Raw genomic sequence first — 18,789 nt, 5'->3', positions numbered from 1 at the left:
AGATACGATTGAAAACGTCCTTCACTTTACAACTCCTCATGGTCAGGCTGCTCATTATCATTCCTACCAGGCGCAACAAACTTAAACTTGACAATAAACACAAAATAATCTAATAAGGAACTATTTCTTTAAGGAACAATTTCTTAGTTAGATCTTGATGTCCAAATTAATGATTCTCAATCCATAAACCTAACCTGGATCTAGGTCAATTGATGAGTGAATGTAAAATACGATTCATAAACTTACCATTTTCAGTTTCTTTTGGATTCTTTATGGAGTTAACTCCCTCATCAGAAGATTTTACTTCCTGTTTCTCTGATGACATGACTTGCTCTTGTTCTGATGACATCACTTCCTGTTCACTGCCACCACTATTTTGTTGTCGTTTTAATGTCATGTGTGGACTTATTGCATGGAATGATACTTCTGATGCAAAACTGACACTCTTTCTTTTACCATTTAATTCCTTCTCACAAGAATCAGTTTCTGCATCTTTTAGTTTTTCTTCCACTTTTTTAGGACGCATTTTAACCACAGTTTTCTCATTGTTGTCCTCTGGTTTTTCTTCAAGATAGAAAACAACTGGTTCAGCTTCATCTTCATTGTTCTTACAGACAAAATATTCCCCTGTTTCGTCCTGAAGAAGTATTATTTCCTCACATGCATATGAGTGTCTATTCTTTTTACGATCCTCCTTTGTTTGTTCATCTTGTATGCCAAGGTCAAAATGATCTGATAATGACCTTGTACGTAAAAACTGTCTTTTACGAAGACAAGATTTCAATGGTTTCTTGTCAAAATTCGGGAAGAAACTGCCACTACCAGATGACCCAGATTCACTGGATAACTGAATGTGGTAATCAAATTTACGTCTGCGAACAACAACTTCCTCATCCTCCCAATGACCTTGCTCACGACCTTTACAACAGTTCACACAATATGCGTTTCCATAGAGATAGTCATTTTCATGGTGGCATAAGTCTCGTTCTGGAGATGAGACAGGTGTTTGTTCCTCTTGTAAAGAATAGAGATGTTCCAAATGTAACGAACTGTTAGAAGAAGAATGACTTGTATTGCTATTTGTTCCCGGACTTTTGACAGTTTTTGTTTTATTCTTTGTTTCAATGTTTCCAGGATGTATTTCATTAGCATAGCGATTAACTTTTTTGTCAGTCGGTTTTGAGGATTTCCATTGCTGCCGTTGTCGTTCTGGATTTTGATGTAAACTGGTATTGCCACTATCACTTAAGTTCTGACTCAAGTTGTCTCCCTTACATGTATTCTCCACATGAGGAGGGTAGAAAATCAATCTTTCAATGTCCGTTGTTGGACTACTGTTGTGCATACATCTATCACTGTATCCAGGGTCAATCCCTGATGATGTTGAACTTGTGAACCCACTACTACTGGTCTCAGATTCATGACAATTGCGAATCAAATTAGAATTGTGTGATCTAGCTGGGGCAGAATGTGACCTATGACCTTTGCCTCTAGTTTTTGAATTACTTCTACAAGAATGAGATAAATTATCAAAAGAATTCTTAGTACTGAGACTTTTCGTCACCTTGTTGCTATTATTGACAACAGCTGGAATAAAAACAGGAACTGGCATCGCTATTGGTAACGGATCAAACAGAGACATTAATGAACCATCATCCTGTTTTTCTTCCAGATGTTTCAAGTTTATAAAACTCAAGTCTGGTAGAGATTTGTGTGAATAAAACAATGATTTAGATCCCATACCTGGGACAGGGATTTGTTTTCTATTTGTAGAGTCAGCACTTTTTGATCTAGGAATTGGTCCATGTTTTGTTTTAACAAATTCTTGCTGTGGCAAAAGTTTATCAATTTCTTTAAAATCATGAGAAATAAGTTTAAGTAAGTCACTTTTATCCAAAGATTTTCCATCCTCATAATTCATGTTATTCATTGGTCTAGATGGTGCCAATATTTTATCTTTTTTGACATGTTTAATATGTATCTCCTGTATCATTGGTTTTCCCTCCAATGTTGGTGTCGTCTGCTGACTGTAATCCTTCATATTGTCATCCAACTCATGAACATTTGTTTGAATTGAACAATCTTTTGCACAAGGTGGAAACTGAGTTCCAAAGTTTTTAGTTCCACACCATAGCGTTACCGTCGTAGGAGACACTGCTGTATCTTTACTTTGTGTTAAACTTTCAGTTTGACAACTCTTGTGACTTTTATTTTCTAACTTGTCTTTATCTAGCCAATCAAGGATTCTCTTGTTTGTATAGTATCCCAGCTTTCCTTCCTTGCTTACATGTACCTGATGACTTCCTGTCAACGTGTTATCAGAACCAGCACCACAGAACACACAAATATGTGAGCTGTTCCCTAACTTCTGTTCTTTACAGATCACATTATGGAACAGAATTTGTTCAATATTTGCCATACATTCAGGAGAAACTGGATTAGACTGGTTCCTAACTCTCTGGTATAAATCCAACAGGTATGCAGAATGTCGCTTACAATGAAAACTTTCAGCAATTTTCTGAACATCATGTCCGTGACAACTTAGAGATGATCCTGAACCCCAAGTACGTAAACATATATCTGGCATACTCCTACTCCGCGATGGATCTAAGATATTGTCTAGTTTACCTAACTTTTTCAAACTTTTTACTTGCTTCCATGAGGTAACAGTCTTTTGTTTTGACCTTGACCTTGTGGGAGAACTGTGATCATCTCCACAGGAATTATTAAGATGACAAGCAAAACAAATTTTCTGACCTATTCTGAATTGTCTCCCCTTTGATGGTGACAACCTTCTGAATGTTCTCTTTGTAGGGGAGGTAACTGGTTCACTACAAGGTTTCTCATCAGAATATTCACTAGATCCAGACAGTTCACTTGTTTGTTCTTGTAGCGCTGTGAGAGTTTGGAATTTAGCAAGTCTACTTCCAACAGGTGGCTTTTTATGGTACGCATTGCCTGCCATACATATGTGAAAGCTTTCTGATGATTCATCACCTACATCTTCATTCGAACAAGCATTTATATGATTCTGACTGTAACTGTTCTGACCTTGACTTGAGCAGTTTGAGTTCATTGAGTTACTTTGCTCAGAATATGACTCTGTGTGACCTTGTGAACCATCAAATGACAAAAAGTACTCTTCTTTTCGTGGAAAGCAGTCTAAATTTAAATTGCCATCACTAGAAGTCTGACTTCCATTTATATCTTGATTGATTTTCTCTTTGCCAGCTTTGTCCAGACTATCTGTTGAATCTTCCTGCGATGCCATATGGACATCCCCTGACAATGGAGGGGTGAACAGTGGATTGTCACTAAATTCTAACATATCACTCGAGCACATCATTTCTCGTTCACTTGTTGATACGTCCATATGAGAATGATGACTGACCGATATTTCTGATTCTTCTGGACAAAACAGTTCATGTCCATCTTGATTAACTATTCCAGACGATTTCACATTTTTAAAGCTTAAATAACTTCCTGTCACCATGTTAGGAAATTCAACTTCGTCTGAAGTATCAGGACATGTACAATTTGGCGGTGAAGATTCACGTAAGTTTGTGTCAAATTGCACTGTAAAATCTTCATCATAGAAGTAGTCATTATTAAATCCCTCTTCTTGTGAAGCTCCACCTGGTGGTAAACTTGTACTACTATTATCACAATCATTAGAATCAGTTTTTCTTAGAATTTTTTTATCACTATGATTTGGAGATGTTTTTGAACTGAATGAAAAATTGTCCAAACCACTATTTTCATCCAATTTTCCTGTAGTAGTATGATCAGGACTATTTTGTAAATTTTTCATTATGACCTCATTATCCTGAGAATCACATGACAAACACTTTTTCGTAAGCGAACCCTCTTTCCAATTTGCAACATTATTTTTATTAGCCTCCTGTTTGATTGAGGACCATGTCCGTGTTGGACTCCCACCGGAGGAAGACGATGATGTAGAACTACTATGTCCAGAATTAGAATTCGATTTCATTTCCATGTTTTCCACACTAGTCTTTTTGACGCTTGCCCAAGTTTTAAGTCCACTAGCATGTGATTCACCTGATGAGGAACAATCACTGCTCCCGCTCGAGGACCCTTTCTTTTCCTTTTTAGGTGACATTTGTTGCCAAGTGACAGGATTGGACACAAATTTCAACTCCGGCTTGTTAAGAATCTTATTGGTTATTTGTTTTGTATTGTCCACTTGAGCCTGTTCGTTTTCAGCATCACTTTTCTGTTCATTTGTCACTTGATTATCACAGATCTTTTCTTCCATGTTTGTTAAATTAAATTTGATTGGCTGGTTAATATTTCCTGTTATCACATGGGTTCCACCTGCCCAGGCTTTGCCAACCAATCCCTGAAAAAGAGAGCAAGCTTGGTCAAATACAGTAAAAATACTTAAACTTACTTGTCTGCCTGTAGTTTAAAATTAAATCATGTACGTGGTATTGTGAAAATTTTCACTCATGCTTAATCTATGCTATATGTCCATGTATATTGGCACTAAGAATTTTGTCACTAGTGTCTTGTGTACTTTATTTGTTTGTTATTTACTTTTTTAGTCATGGTGTTGTCATTTTAATTTGATCTGTGTATTTGAATATCACTCTGGTGTCTTTTGCCCCTCTTTTTCTGTAAATTCTAACCTATGTTTTAGCAGGAACATATATATTGTTAGGTATACTTTTCCCAGGTTTTAGTTAAAGAAATATTATTATCAATGCAAAAATCAACTTTAAGTTCATAACTTATTCTGAATGATTGATTGTTAGGTTGTGTCAAATAATCATACATGTTCATGAGGAGAACAAATTGACAGTGGATACAATGTGTATAGGTTTTGCAAGGTCGGGGTAAATCAGGATTAATTAGGACTGGACATTTGGACATGTTGGACTGCTACTGGAAAATAAGGATATGTTTGAACTAGAAAGAAAATTTGCCTTCCAACTACTGCCCATTAACTAATGGAAATATATTTATTCAGTTTTCCACTCATAAGATATATCATCCTGATCGTCTGATAACCATATGCATACTTGCTTCATGTTGCTAGTTCAAATACATTAATGATAAAACTGAAGCCCTTCAAATATTTATCATGATAATAATTAAGAGTAACTGCCTCCATAGATTCTGTGTATCCAGTTTAAATATTTGTGATAATTATACTAAGATAAACAATTTTCTGTAGTTAATTGTCTGACAAAAATAACACCCCCCTTTGATTACCCCTAAATATGCAATTACGACACCCCCTAATTATACCCCAGTTACATTAGTAATGATGATACAGTATGTACCGTGGTGAGTTATATAAGACAATAATTAAACATCATAATGCTTTTATAATCACATGTTACCATCTGCAGCAGTATTTGAAACACAGCCAACAATTCTTATTAAATCAAGATGTACCGTGCATGTATGAATCTTAAGTTTTCATGTAAATTACTTGTTCAATTTTTTTTCTCTCTTTGCTTTTAGTAAATTTAAATAAATGGTTTAAATGAAATAGTTTTATAATGATATTTCTATTTCGAAAATGTGACAGGATCGTTTTTGCAAAAATAGTTTAAAGCCTCACATTTTATTTTTAAAAAACTTGATATAAATGTAGCTGTTCCTAAAATTCACAATATGTTGTCTCTCTGTTATGTCAATTGTTCATAACTGCAATAAATTAAATGTAGGCAAACATTATTGAATATCATTTTTCTGGGATCTTTTTTTTTTTAACTGTGGAACTTAGATCTAGATGACTTAAAACTGATGACATTCTTCGCTAGCCAAGGGTTATATATACTATCCATTCCCCTTCTCTGCAGCCAAGGGTTATATATACTATCCATTCCCCTTCTCTGCAGCCAAGGGTTATATATACTATCCATTCCCCTTCTCTGCAGCCAAGGGTTATATATACTATCCATTCCCCTCCTCTGCAGCCAAGGGTTACTATCCATTCCCCTCCTCTTCACCCATGGGTTACTATTCATTTCCCTCCTCTTCACCCAAGGGTTACTATCCATTCCCCTCCTCTCCACCCAAGGGTTACTATCCATTCCCCTCCTCTTCACCCAAGGGTTACTATCCATTCCCCTTCTCTGCAGCCAAGGGTTACTATCCATTCCCCTCCTCTGCAGCCAAGGGTTATATATACTATCTATTCTCCTCCTCTGCAGCCAAGGGTTATATATACTATCCATTCCCCTTCTCTGCAGCCAAGGGTTACTATCCATTCCCCTCCTCTGCAGCCAAGGGTTATATATACTATCTATTCTCCTCCTCTGCAGCCAAGGGTTATATATACTATCCATTCCCCTTCTCTGCAGCCAAGGGTTATATATACTATCTATTCTCCTCCTCTGCAGCCAAGGGTTATATATACTATCCATTCCCCTCCTCTGCAGCCAAGGGTTATATATACTATCTATTCTCCTCCTCTGCAGCCAAGGGTTATATATACTATCCATTCCCCTTCTCTGCAGCCAAGGGTTACTATCCATTCCCCTTCTCTTGCGCCAAGGGTTACTATCCATTACCCTCCTCTTCACCCAAGGGTTACTATCCATTCCCCTCCTCTTCACCCAAGGGTTACTATCCATTCCCCTTCTCTTGCGCCAAGGGTTACTATCCATTACCCTCCTCTTCACCCAAGGGTTACTATCCATTCCCCTCCTCTTCACCCAAGGGTTACTATCCATTCCCCTCCTCTGCAGCCAAGGGTTACTATCCATTCCCCTCCTCTCCACCCAAGGGTTACTATCCATTCTCAAGGAGGGGAATCTGATGACTGACACATTCAATAATCATATTTTAAGTGTCATTTCTTACTGTATCTAAAATTTGTGTACCTAATTTGCAAAAAATCAAAACAAAATCTAAAACCTTAATACTTGTACATGTACAATTAATTAAAGACCATGTTCACATAAAACTAATTTGTTATATATCCTCTGTTTCATCTTTCCGTATGGCCATTTCTGTTTCTTTGTAAAACTTAACTAATGAGCCTCCTCATGGATTTTTTGATTTTGTGATTACTTAATTGGCCTTTTTTTTAGTGATTGTTTGACTACCAGATCAAATGTTTCATGATTATTTGATTATTTGATAATCTTGTTTAAAAACATAATTAATGATTATGTGAATATATATTGGCATTAAATTTGTGATTATGTGATGACTTCGACACCCCATTAGGGGCCTGACTTATATCCCCAAATTATCTCCCCTTGGCCAACTTATAACTCACCTTGAAATCAAAGAATTTCATTTCCACAATAATTTTTTCTCTGACGTCAGCAATTATAAACAAATAATATAATACTTCAATAGTTTAGTCAACATTTATAGGTTGTCTATTAATGGCTGTAAAAAGACAGTCGATAAACCATACAGGCTGAGATATAGGCACATTGATTTTTTTACACAGCTTCCTTTCCGATATATCGAATTAGAGACTTTTCTGTGGGAAAATTCTTCCATCACATTTACCTACACAAAATTCTCCAAATATAGAACATATAATGTTGTCTAGAAATTCTGTAGTCATTTGATTTTTTCTAATCCGAATACTTTTCACATCTTTCATCTTTAAACACGTCTACTTTGTTTTAAGTTACATGTATGTAAAACAGATATAAACTTGATAAATATATACAAATCTTCATGTCACTTCTTTTTCAAATTCCAGAATCAAATATTCACATCAAACTGAAAACAGTTTATGACATAATATATTGTATTTTTCTGGAGGAAGTACAACACAATATCCTGAATTCTTATGAGTCAACCCATTTTTAAAATTCCTTCTGTACCAATATAGAATATTTTTAAACAATCAATCTTTAACACAATTTCAAATGTAAATATTTCCAGCAGGTTTAAACACTGCAGTGTAAAGTTAAGCATTAAACAAATATAATGAATCTTAATTGAAGCGCTAGTTTTATCTACTGTAATATACAGTATGGGAATATTCATAGGGTCTGACTAATTATCAGCAATGTAGATTGGGAAAGAGCCAACCACAGTTTATCAGGACAAGCCAATGTAATGCTGGTTAATTACATTCTGTTCGGAATATTAGGGAAACAAGAGAATGAAATAAGTTAATGTGGACGTAAATTCTGGAATCTAATTTACAGTAAATTCTGGAATCAAATTTGTAGTAAGAACCAATAACTTATAAGTAAAGGTCAAATTGTCTGCTGAGATATATATATACAAAAGATTTATTGATATTTTGTCTGGAGGAGAAAATGTCTGTTAAAACTGACCACTGGCTACTACCGGTATGATAAGGATATTTTTCACATTTCAGATTGGACTCAAAACTGTTTCCTTATATAAAAAAGTCACATATATATAAACAGCAAGGACAGCATACAGTGCTGAAGATCTACAGGCTTTTAACTATGAATAAAAAGAAACTTTAATTTATAGAACCTTTGTAAGCAGGCTTTGGAGATAGTATGTCAGTAACAGTGGCGGATCCAGAAATTTTCATAGGTGGGGCCCACTGGCTGCCTAAGAGGGGGCCCAATTTCGTCCCACTTCAGTGATTCCCTATATAAGCAACCATTTTTTTTTCTCAAAAAGGGGGGGGGAGCGGGCCCCCTGCCCCCCCCCCTAAATCCGCCTCTGAGTAACTGCTAGTAGTCCTTTTTAATTTTATGCATCATTGTCATTTTGTTAAGTTTCTTTTGTTATCTATTCTGACATTGGACTCGGAGTCAGGCGGACGTCTTTTGAACTGAGTTTCACTGTGCGTATTCATAGTATTGTTGTGTGTTTAGCTAGAGGTATAGGGGAAGGGTTAAGATCTAAAAAAAAACATGTTTAACCCAGCCAAATTTTTGCGCCTGTCCCAAGTCAGAAGCCTCTGGCATTTGTTAGTCTTGTATGATTTTTAATTTCAGTTTCTTAAGTATATTTTGGAAGTTTAGTATGACATCTATTATCACTGAACTACAATATATTTTTGTTTAGGGGCCAGCTGAAGCACTCCTCTGGGTTCTAGAGTTCTTGCTACATTGAAGACACATTGGTGGCCTTCGGCTGTTGTCTGTTCTTTTGTCAGGTTGTTGACTCTTTGACACATTCACCATTTCCATTCTCAATTTTAGTATCACATATCAACACCCCCATATTGTCACTGGTCAAACAAAATATCACCAGAATTCTAAGCTCAAACTGAAAGACTTAATATAACTCATCAACTCAAACAAAGGTCAACTTCATATTGAACTTTAAAAAAAATCATGTTGATAATGCGCACTGCTACAGAGGGGCATAACAATAAATCATAATTTTCTTTATTATATGACTTATATTTCATACTTTTTCAGGACAAGAACAAATTGAAAATGAGTACATAAGTTTAGGTCCTGTAATTCAATTCAATTTTTTATCAAGACACTGTCTGGAATGAAGGTCAGAGAAACTATATGGACTGCCACTGAAAAATTAGGATACAGATAAAGTGGACCAGGACAGAAATTAGGCCTTGCAACAGGCATCAAAAATTTAAGTGAAATCGGCAAAAATAATAAACAATACAGGATATATCCAAATATACAATTTCACGTGCCTTGTAATGTAGTTTTTGCTCTAAATGATGGAATGATTTTTGACAAATTTTAACATTTTTCCTCGTTTGCTTTTAGAAAATCAGTGTAATATATACCAGCAGTTTAAACCAAGCATTGCCAATAACTGTTTGACACTTGTACAGTCATAATATTGTTAGTAATGAAGATATCTCATCATATGGCATGACTTAATTGTTCAAGGTTGTATCACATCAGTCAAGGTCAACATTTACTTTTTAATTTAGATCAGATTATTTAGAAGCCCTTTGCATCCAAAAACTGGCTCCTGCAGTCCAATACTAAAAGTTGGGTGAATTCAGATGCCTTAAAACTCCCTCTGAAAGCTGAGGTAGAAAGTGTTTAATATTAGACTTCAAAGAGCACTGTAAGTCAGTGCTTAATTATTTGTTTCCATTTATACATAAATTCACAAATTAAACATGTGGGTGATTTGAAATCATTAATTGATGAATTGATGTTAAGATTAGATTTTACAGAAAGTATACAAGTTAGGCTATATACATGTACACCAATTGCAATAAACAAAGTTGATAAAATACAAATTAAATCAGGCAACCTTAATAATCAAAGAAGTTTTACAAAATTTAAATGGATAATTAAAATAAAACTGAAACTAATAAATGTAAATGTAAACATCAGAGCAGACTACTTAAATTGTGAAACCTAATTTGCATAAAAAGAATTATTTATACCTTAAATGTAGAATTGTAAATCCAAGCAATCTAACTAAACATGCAGACATAATCAATCTACTGGTCTGATGGGGAATACCAGGAACCAGTCTTATCAATAATATCACAATTGGTGCTAACCATATCTAATTCTATAAACTATTAACATGGTCCACATGGTCCACTGAGGCAGATATCTAAACTGGTCTAAATTTAGACTTCATTATCCATTTTGGAACAATGTGATAAGTGTAAAAATATCATTCAATTTATCTGATTCAGCAAAATTGTAGATGTTAGATATCTAAAAATACTGCTTCTAATCAATACATGCACTAGATTACATAGAATTATATAATTACAGGTCAGATGATACTCATTATAAAGGCCATATGGTTCAGTGGGAAACCCAGAATACATTGGGTCATTTAGACACTATATATGCTACATCTATTCTCATTTCTCTCCATGCAAAACTTCAAAATTACTTCATTCATACCGCTTCCCTTTAACATGTTTAAACTTATTTTACAGTGATCGCCCTAGACTTAAAATAATTAACTGTGCTTCTGCTTGACCAAACCTACCCTCCACAATTTTTCATTTGATTTTTCTTATGTGCCTGTTTGTTTGACTATTATGTAATACTTTGCTTATTATATTTCCATGTATTACAAGGATGCTTTGAACAGAGAAGATTATTTTTAATAGCTTACTGTGAAAATATTATCCATTATCACTGATATAGTACATATTTCTTTATAGGGGACAGCTGAAGCATGCCTCTTGGTGCAAGATTTTTCACCCTGTGTTAAAGACCCATTTGAAGTCTCCGCCTGTTTTCTGCTTGTGTAATCCTTGAAAGAAGGAATTATCATTATTATCAAAGGGGAGATAATTCTGATAATTTATAAAGAAATAACACTGCAATGTATATTTTATCTCCTCAGTTTTGAGGAAAGAAAACAAGAAGAATGACCAGTACTTTGCATTTGATTTTAGAAAACAGCACTATATATCATGTATATTAACTACATATAATATAAGGACATGTGGTATGACTGCCAATACAAAATGTTTCCAGAGACCAAATGACATAGATGTTAACAAATAAAGAGTGATGTATATATTGTAGTACGTAACAAGAATGTGTCCCCAGTACACGGATGCCCCACTCGCACTATCATTTTCTATGTTCAGTGGACCGTGAAATTGGGGTCAAAAGTCTAATTAAATTAGAACGATCATATCATAAGGAGCATGTGTACTAAGTTTGAAGTTGATTGGACTTCAACTTCATCAAAAACTACCTTGACCAAAAACTTTAACCTGAACGAACGGATGGACGGAAGGACGGAAGGACGGACAGACGGATGCACAGACCAGAAAACATAATGTCCCTCTACTATCGTAGGTGGGGCATAAAAATATTGTTAATTTTAGTTTATACCGCCATACTACCCACATGACCAAAGTATAAATGTACTTAAAGAAGAATTAAAATTCTGTATTTTTTTTAATTGTGGGGACAATTTGACTGTCTAAACATAAATGAGAGCATTCTGAGAAGGTCACATGACTTATTAAAAGGGCCTCGATGGCCAAGTGGTCTAAGTAGTTCTACCACAGTAGTCACTAGCCAGTCAACACAGAGGTTGTGAGTTCAAACACTGCACGTGCATGTGCATTAGACTCCAATCTTAATTGACTTAAATTGTCAGTTTTCCTAACTAAGGTTGATGGTTTTCTCTAGGCACTCTAAGCTTCCTCCAACCATAAAAATAGACCGCCACGATGACGAAATAGTCCGAAAAGTGGCGTTTAAACACCAGCAATCCAGCAATCAAATTTCCTGTAAAATTTAGTTTCTTGAAAAAAAAATGCTTCATATAAGAAGACCTTAATAACAAATCAGGGAGGCTCAAATAAAATAGTGAATGGTCGAATTCAAGCTGCAAATTTCCTTGACCAAATGACCAGTTAAAATCTTAGACAGTCTGATGATTATTATTTTATTGATCTACTTAAATTCCCCCTCCAGGCCTCCATTCCTCGGCTCCAGAATTCTCTCCATCAATATTTGTATGGTACTAGAGCATTATTGATCTCCTTAAGTTGGAATATTGGAAAACTTGCAGAGTTTTAGTCAGGTCACTTTAATGTTTTATTGATTGTGTATAACTGTTGTGTGTATGTCTATTTATATTGATCATGATTATATCAATGTGTCAATATGTTATTGTCTGATAATGGATCTACTAATTAATCTCAAACTTTATGGACCAGAAAATGAAATGGTCTTTTGAGCGGAATCATATACATTGTATGATTCATTTAAATCAGTCATTTTTTTTTTAAATAAATTATAAACTGAATTAGAAAGTCTTTTAAATTATTGTCAATGATTCAATCTATTAATCATTGTTAATCAGACAGGTATACTGGTATGCATTATGTTTCATTTTTAGACAACACCTTCTTTTAATTACAATTAAATAAAATTCCAATGACCTCAGCATTGACAGAAGTCAGCATTCATGACACTAAAGTTAAGTATTTTTACACTACAAAATTGATCTCAAACATTATTGAAAGTTAACTACCCAAAAAATAATAAACAAAACATACTTGAAAATCAAGAAATAATTCATGGAAGCCATAGATTTGTTGGAAATTTACACATGGCCTGGGCTGTGATATTCAAATTTTATCCTGAACGTTAGCGAGGGGTAAAATTAACGAATATCACGGCCCAGGCCATGTGCAAATTGACAACAAATCTATGGCTTCCATGAATTATTTCGATTCTTATAGGACAAATAAGTTCATTCAAATACTGAAGCGAGGGTGGGTATGACATGTGTGTAGCTGTTCTTTTTTACTTCTTGTTAGATAAAGCTCAAATATTCTCATAAATCTTTAGCTTGCATTAGTTATTTCATTAATAACCCCTAGAAAAAAATATATTTAATTCTCAAACCCAATATTTGCGGTTTTTAATTTACATGTTTTCTCGTAAGCTACTGTCAAATCCAAAATTGACATTTCAGAAGGAAGGAGCTGCCATGTTGACTCGCTGAAATCAGTTAATATGCCAATAATGCAATAGAAAATAAAATTAAAATAAAACCTACCTCAGAATTCCATTTTAATACAATATTATACGAACTTTGATGCTTACAAAATAGTTTATATTTTTGTGACATAAAATCTTAACATAAATATCAAGCTTATTTTCACCCCTTAATGAACCCCTAATTGTGGAGACAGTGTTCCATGATGAAATTGACATTGCACAAAATATAGCTGTATTACTATACTTAGGAAATAAACACAACTTGTTGCAGTATATTAATTCTTTTTATTATGCATCCGAATAAGAATAAAAGTTATTGTGTCTTTTGTTTTATTACAATTTCTAATACAATAAAATCGGCATTGCGTTTGCAAATAGGTTCAAATACATGTGGATTTACGTGGGAGGTATATATTGTAACATCCATTATTATGTATCTCTGAGTCTGCGCTAAGTATAGATATATCAAGAATTTTCACACGGTGTTGTTTATAAAGGGAAAGAAGCACGTCATATTAGTGTAAGACAAATTCTATTTATAGATTTTGACAAAAGTAACCGCTGGCACAGATTGAACAATAAGGATGTTCGCTCCTCTTGTTTATGACTTTTTGCCAGATCTGTATTGGGAATCCTTTGGTTTTATCCATATAGTACGTGTCATTCAAAATTTTGCCCACTAACCCCTAATTTTCTTTCAATAATTTGATTACATATAGACTACTATGTTAGTTATCTTTGAAATCTTTATATTAAAATCCTTGCAATTTTCCATTCTTTATATAAGAAAAAAGTTGCCAATGTTAAATGTACGAAATTCTTGAACATGCATATGGGATCCTTCATTTTTGTCTGTACTTTTTTTTTTTTTTTTTTTTATATACACAAAAAAAAGATGTGGTATGATTGGTCGTATATTGGTATCACATTGGTGTTGTCGTAGAGTAGTAAACATCCTTAAACATGTACAAGATGAAATTTACCTCTAAAGATAATATCTGGCTTTAACCCTGAATCTTCTTCTATTCCTACAGAACCTTTCTTTTTCATAATCCCAATCATTAAATACATTCTCTATCCCAGGTCAGACATCAATTAACCCTAAGTTCATTATCTATTTAATTATTTTTACTTGGTTATATTAATAATTAATCAAATCAATCACAAATCTGACCATCTTGACCTGAAGGTTAATGGTGAGTCAGTGACCACTATTTCTCGTCTGTATGGATTCTGTAATTTACTTGTAACACGTATGGTATTAGAAGGCAAAGTAAGGGATCTGTGCATTAAATTAATTAATTAATTTACTTTGACCCTTTTACAAAAATATCAAAATTTCAAAAAATTTGAACCAACCGTTTTATCAGAAAAATTACACTGGTTATATAGCAGTTTGACAAACACTTACTTTGATCATTGAAAAGCTTAATATTCCCTGAACAACACTACGTAATTAAAACGTTCAGCTGATTTTACAGAGTTATCTCCCTGTAGTGTTAGGTACCACCTTAACATGATAAATGACTCATTAACATATATCACTTGGTGAAATTTTAACTTTTTGATATATATATGAAACATAAAAAAGACTCATTTCACCGACAACATTTTAAAGGTTTTGACCATCATAATTTTTCAAGGACCATCAGATTTTTTTCAAGGACCACCACAAAAACAAACATTTTGAGAACTCTGACATGTTTATAATATACAACATATCTATTATTGTTTGTATTTACCTGGTTTATTGTAGAAATGACATCAGTACATTCTCTGTTATCATTGTAATCCATTTCTGCTACCAGGAACCAGAAAAACACCTAGTAGGCCACGCCCACTTTCTGGTAGCAAACCTACAATAAATATTGAAAGATATTTTTAAAACACAGTTCAAGACTATTTTTTGTTCCACAAATGATATAAACATAAAATCATAAAATTAGACATAAACAACTTTTATTCTGTCACTTCTACCACGATTAATATGCACATATATATATGTACAAGGATTTGAAAAAAAACTATGTTCTACTTTCTTTTTAAAATCCTTTCCAGATCCTCTGATTTTGTCTGAATGATACTAACATTCAAGAATTTGTAAACTGAATTTTGTTGGTTGCAATAATTACCTTAATTAACAGAAAGTAGAAGGTTGTCAGATCCTTTTAAAGCACAGACAGATTTGTACTTTGAACAACAAGAGTGCACACGCTGAAATGTCTCGCCTTCTATACTAATCATTGATATTATGTTGATAGTCCTAAGTATAAAGCTTTATTACAACTGTCACATAAACTTAACATTAACCAAGATAACTAAACAAAGACCAATGAACCTTGAAAATGAGGTCATGGGCAGATGAACCATGCCAGGCAGACATGTACAGCTAACAATGCTTCTATACAACATATATAGTTGACCTATTACTTATAGTTTGAGAAAATAGACCAAAACACAACCAGATGCTTCGCAGGGCGCAGCTTTATACGACCGCATAGGTTGAACCCTGAACGGTTGGGGCAAGTATGGACACAACATTCAAGCTGGATTCAGCTCTAAATTTGGATTGTGATTAAATAGTTGACACAGCATAGGTTTTGGACACAGAATGAATGTGGTCTAATGAACTTAAAATAATTTTTTTGTCTTTGAGCAATCACTATGCTGTTGAATATTAATCCTCTCAAAAAAATGTTTGAAGAAATTTTCTTTTTATTTATGAAATCTGAAATGAGAAAAATTAAACCCCCCCCCCCCCCCCACCATTTTTTTTTCACATCCCCCTTTCCCTTTTTTCAAAACTGATCTCAATTCAAATTTCTAATGGAGTTTGCAACAATAACTACTCATTTAAATACATCATAAAATATTAAAATGTAACAAAAAGTGCTTGTTATCACTGAAAGGTAAAGAGTGTTTTAATTTATCAGTTGGTAGTAAAAGTGAATATACATTGTGCATTGTATAAAACAATGATTTAAGTTGATTCAACTACTATTCTGGACAAAGAAAGATAACTCCAATCAATTGAATATTTCTTGCTATTGCACAATATTGTGCAATTAGATATTTCTTGCTATTGCGCAATACTGTGCAATTGAAAATATTTGCTATTGCACAATACTGTGCAATTGAAGATTTCTTGCTATTGCACAATACTGTGCAATTGAACATTTTTTGCTATTGCACAATACTGTGCAATTGAAGATTTCTTGCTATTGCTCAATACTCTGCAATTGAAAATTTCTTGCTATTGCACAATACTTAATATAATAATTTTGGATCCTGATTTGAACCAACTTGAAAACTGGGCCCATAATAAAAAATCTAAGAACATGATTAAATTCAGCATATCAAAAAAGCCAAAGAATTCAATTTTTATTAAAATCAAACTTAGTTTAATTTTGGACCCTTTGGTATTTAATGTAGACCAATTTGAAAACGGGACTAAAAATTAAGAATCTACATACACAGTTAGATTTGGCATATCAAAGAACCCCAATTATTCAATTTTTGATGAAATCAAACAAAGTTCAATTTTGGACCCTTTGGGCCCCTTATTCCTAAAAACCTGTTTGGACCAAAACTCCCAAAATCAAACCCAACCTTCCTTTTATGGTCATAAACCTTGTGTTTAAATTTCAAAGATTTCTATTTACTTATACTAAAGTTATGGTGCGAAAACCAAGAATAATGCTTACTTGGGTCCCTTTTTGGCCCCTAATTCCTAAACTGTTCAGACCTCAACTCCCAAAATCAATCACAACCTTCCTTTTGTGGTCATAAACCTTGTGTTTAAATTTCATTGATTTCTATTTACTTATACTAAAGTTATTGTGCGAAAACCAAGAATAATGCTTATTTGGGGCCTTTTTTGGCCCCTTATTCCTAAACTGTTTGAACTAAAACTCCCAAAATCAATCCCAACCTTCCTTTTGTGGTCATAAACCTTGTGTCAAAATTTCATAGATTTCTATTTACTAAAACTAAAGTTATAGTGCGAAAACCAAGAAAATGCTTATTTGGGCCCTTTTTGGCCCCTAATTCCTAAAATTTTGGGACCAAAACTCCCAAAATCAATCCCAACCTTCTTTTTGTGGTTATAAACCTTGTGTTAAAATTTCATAGATTTCTATTCACTTTTACTAAAGTTAGAGTGCGAAAACTAAAAGTATTCGGACGACGACGACGCAAGATGACGCAGGACGAAGACGCCAACGTGATAGCAATATATGACGAAAAATTAAAATTTTTGCGGTCGTATAAAAACTTAACACTGTGCAATGAACCGTGAAAATGATGTCAAGGTCAAATAAAACCTGCGCGACTGACATAAAGATCATAAATTATTTCCATACACCAAATATAGTTGACATATGGCATATAGTATTAGATAAAAAGACCAAAACTCAAAAACTTAACTTTAACCACTGAACCATGAAAATGAGGTCAAGGTCACATGACATCTGCCCGCTAGACATGTACACCTTACAATCATTCCATACAACAAATATAGTAGACCTATTGCATACAGTATAAACAAAACAGACCAAAACACAAAAATTTAACTATAACCACTGAACCATGAAAATGAGGTCAAGGTCAGATGACATCTGCCAGTTGGGCATGTACACCTTACAGTCCTTCCATATACCAAATATACTAGCCCTATTGCTTATAGTATCTGAGATATGGACTTGACCACCAAAACTTAACCTTGTTCACTGATCCATGAAATGAGGTCGAGGTCAAGTGAAAACTGTCTGACAGACATGAGGACCTATTACTATTACTTATAATAAGAGAGAATTCAACAACACAAAAAATCTGAACTTTTTTTTCAAGTGGTCACATAACCATGAAAATGAGGTCAAGGACATTGGACATGTGACTGACTGAAACTTCGTAACATGAGGCATCTATATACAAAGTATGAAGCATCCAGGTCTTCCACCTTCTAAAATATAAAGCTTTTAGAAAGTTAGCTAAAGCCGCCGCCATAGCCGCCGCCGCTGCCGGATCACTATCCCTATGTCGAGCTTTCTGCAACAAAAGTTGCAGGCTCGACAATAAGATGACATCTGTGCTTTACAAGAAACTAGACAAAAATGAAAACAACATACATGTATTATAAATTTCATGCCTCCGAAGTGATTTTCTGGATTAACCTTAATCAGGAACATTCAAAGCCAACTTTTTAAAAGCCAAGGATATACATGATGTAAAAGAACTGAAAACATTGAAAAAAACCTGTTGATCATTCATCTCAAGGCTTGTGAAATATCTTGGTCTTATCATAAAATTTGAACCTTTACTGATAAAAGATAAGAAGGAATGCCAGTCATCAGCATGTTTATGAGATATTAATGTAGCAAATGATACAGATTATTTATAAAACTGAACGCATTTATATTTC

General features: G+C 34.0%; 1 protein-coding gene across 2 annotated transcripts in view; it reads right to left on the bottom strand.

Moving 5' to 3' along the window:
- The window catches only part of LOC143052805 (uncharacterized), a 38,666-nt gene that overhangs the window by 17,842 nt on the left and 2,035 nt on the right, over positions 1-18,789 (bottom strand). The window contains exons 2-3 of one of the 2 annotated variants that reach the window (XM_076225907.1): positions 15,113-15,226; positions 247-4,363 (exon numbers count right to left, since the gene is read on the bottom strand). In XM_076225907.1, coding sequence (XP_076082022.1) covers positions 247-4,363; positions 15,113-15,166 — 4,171 coding nt within the window. In that variant the 5' untranslated portion in view covers positions 15,167-15,226. Of the gene's footprint in view, positions 1-246; positions 4,364-7,261; positions 7,943-15,112; positions 15,227-18,789 lie in introns of those variants that run through there. The other variant, XM_076225908.1, reaches the window with a different exon arrangement.

The sequence above is a fragment of the Mytilus galloprovincialis genome, chromosome 11 (assembly GCF_965363235.1).
Source record: "Mytilus galloprovincialis chromosome 11, xbMytGall1.hap1.1, whole genome shotgun sequence".
Classification (NCBI taxonomy): Eukaryota; Metazoa; Mollusca; class Bivalvia; order Mytilida; family Mytilidae; genus Mytilus; species Mytilus galloprovincialis.
The sequence above is the reverse complement of the archived record's forward strand: the minus strand, read 5'-3'. Positions and strand labels throughout refer to the sequence as shown.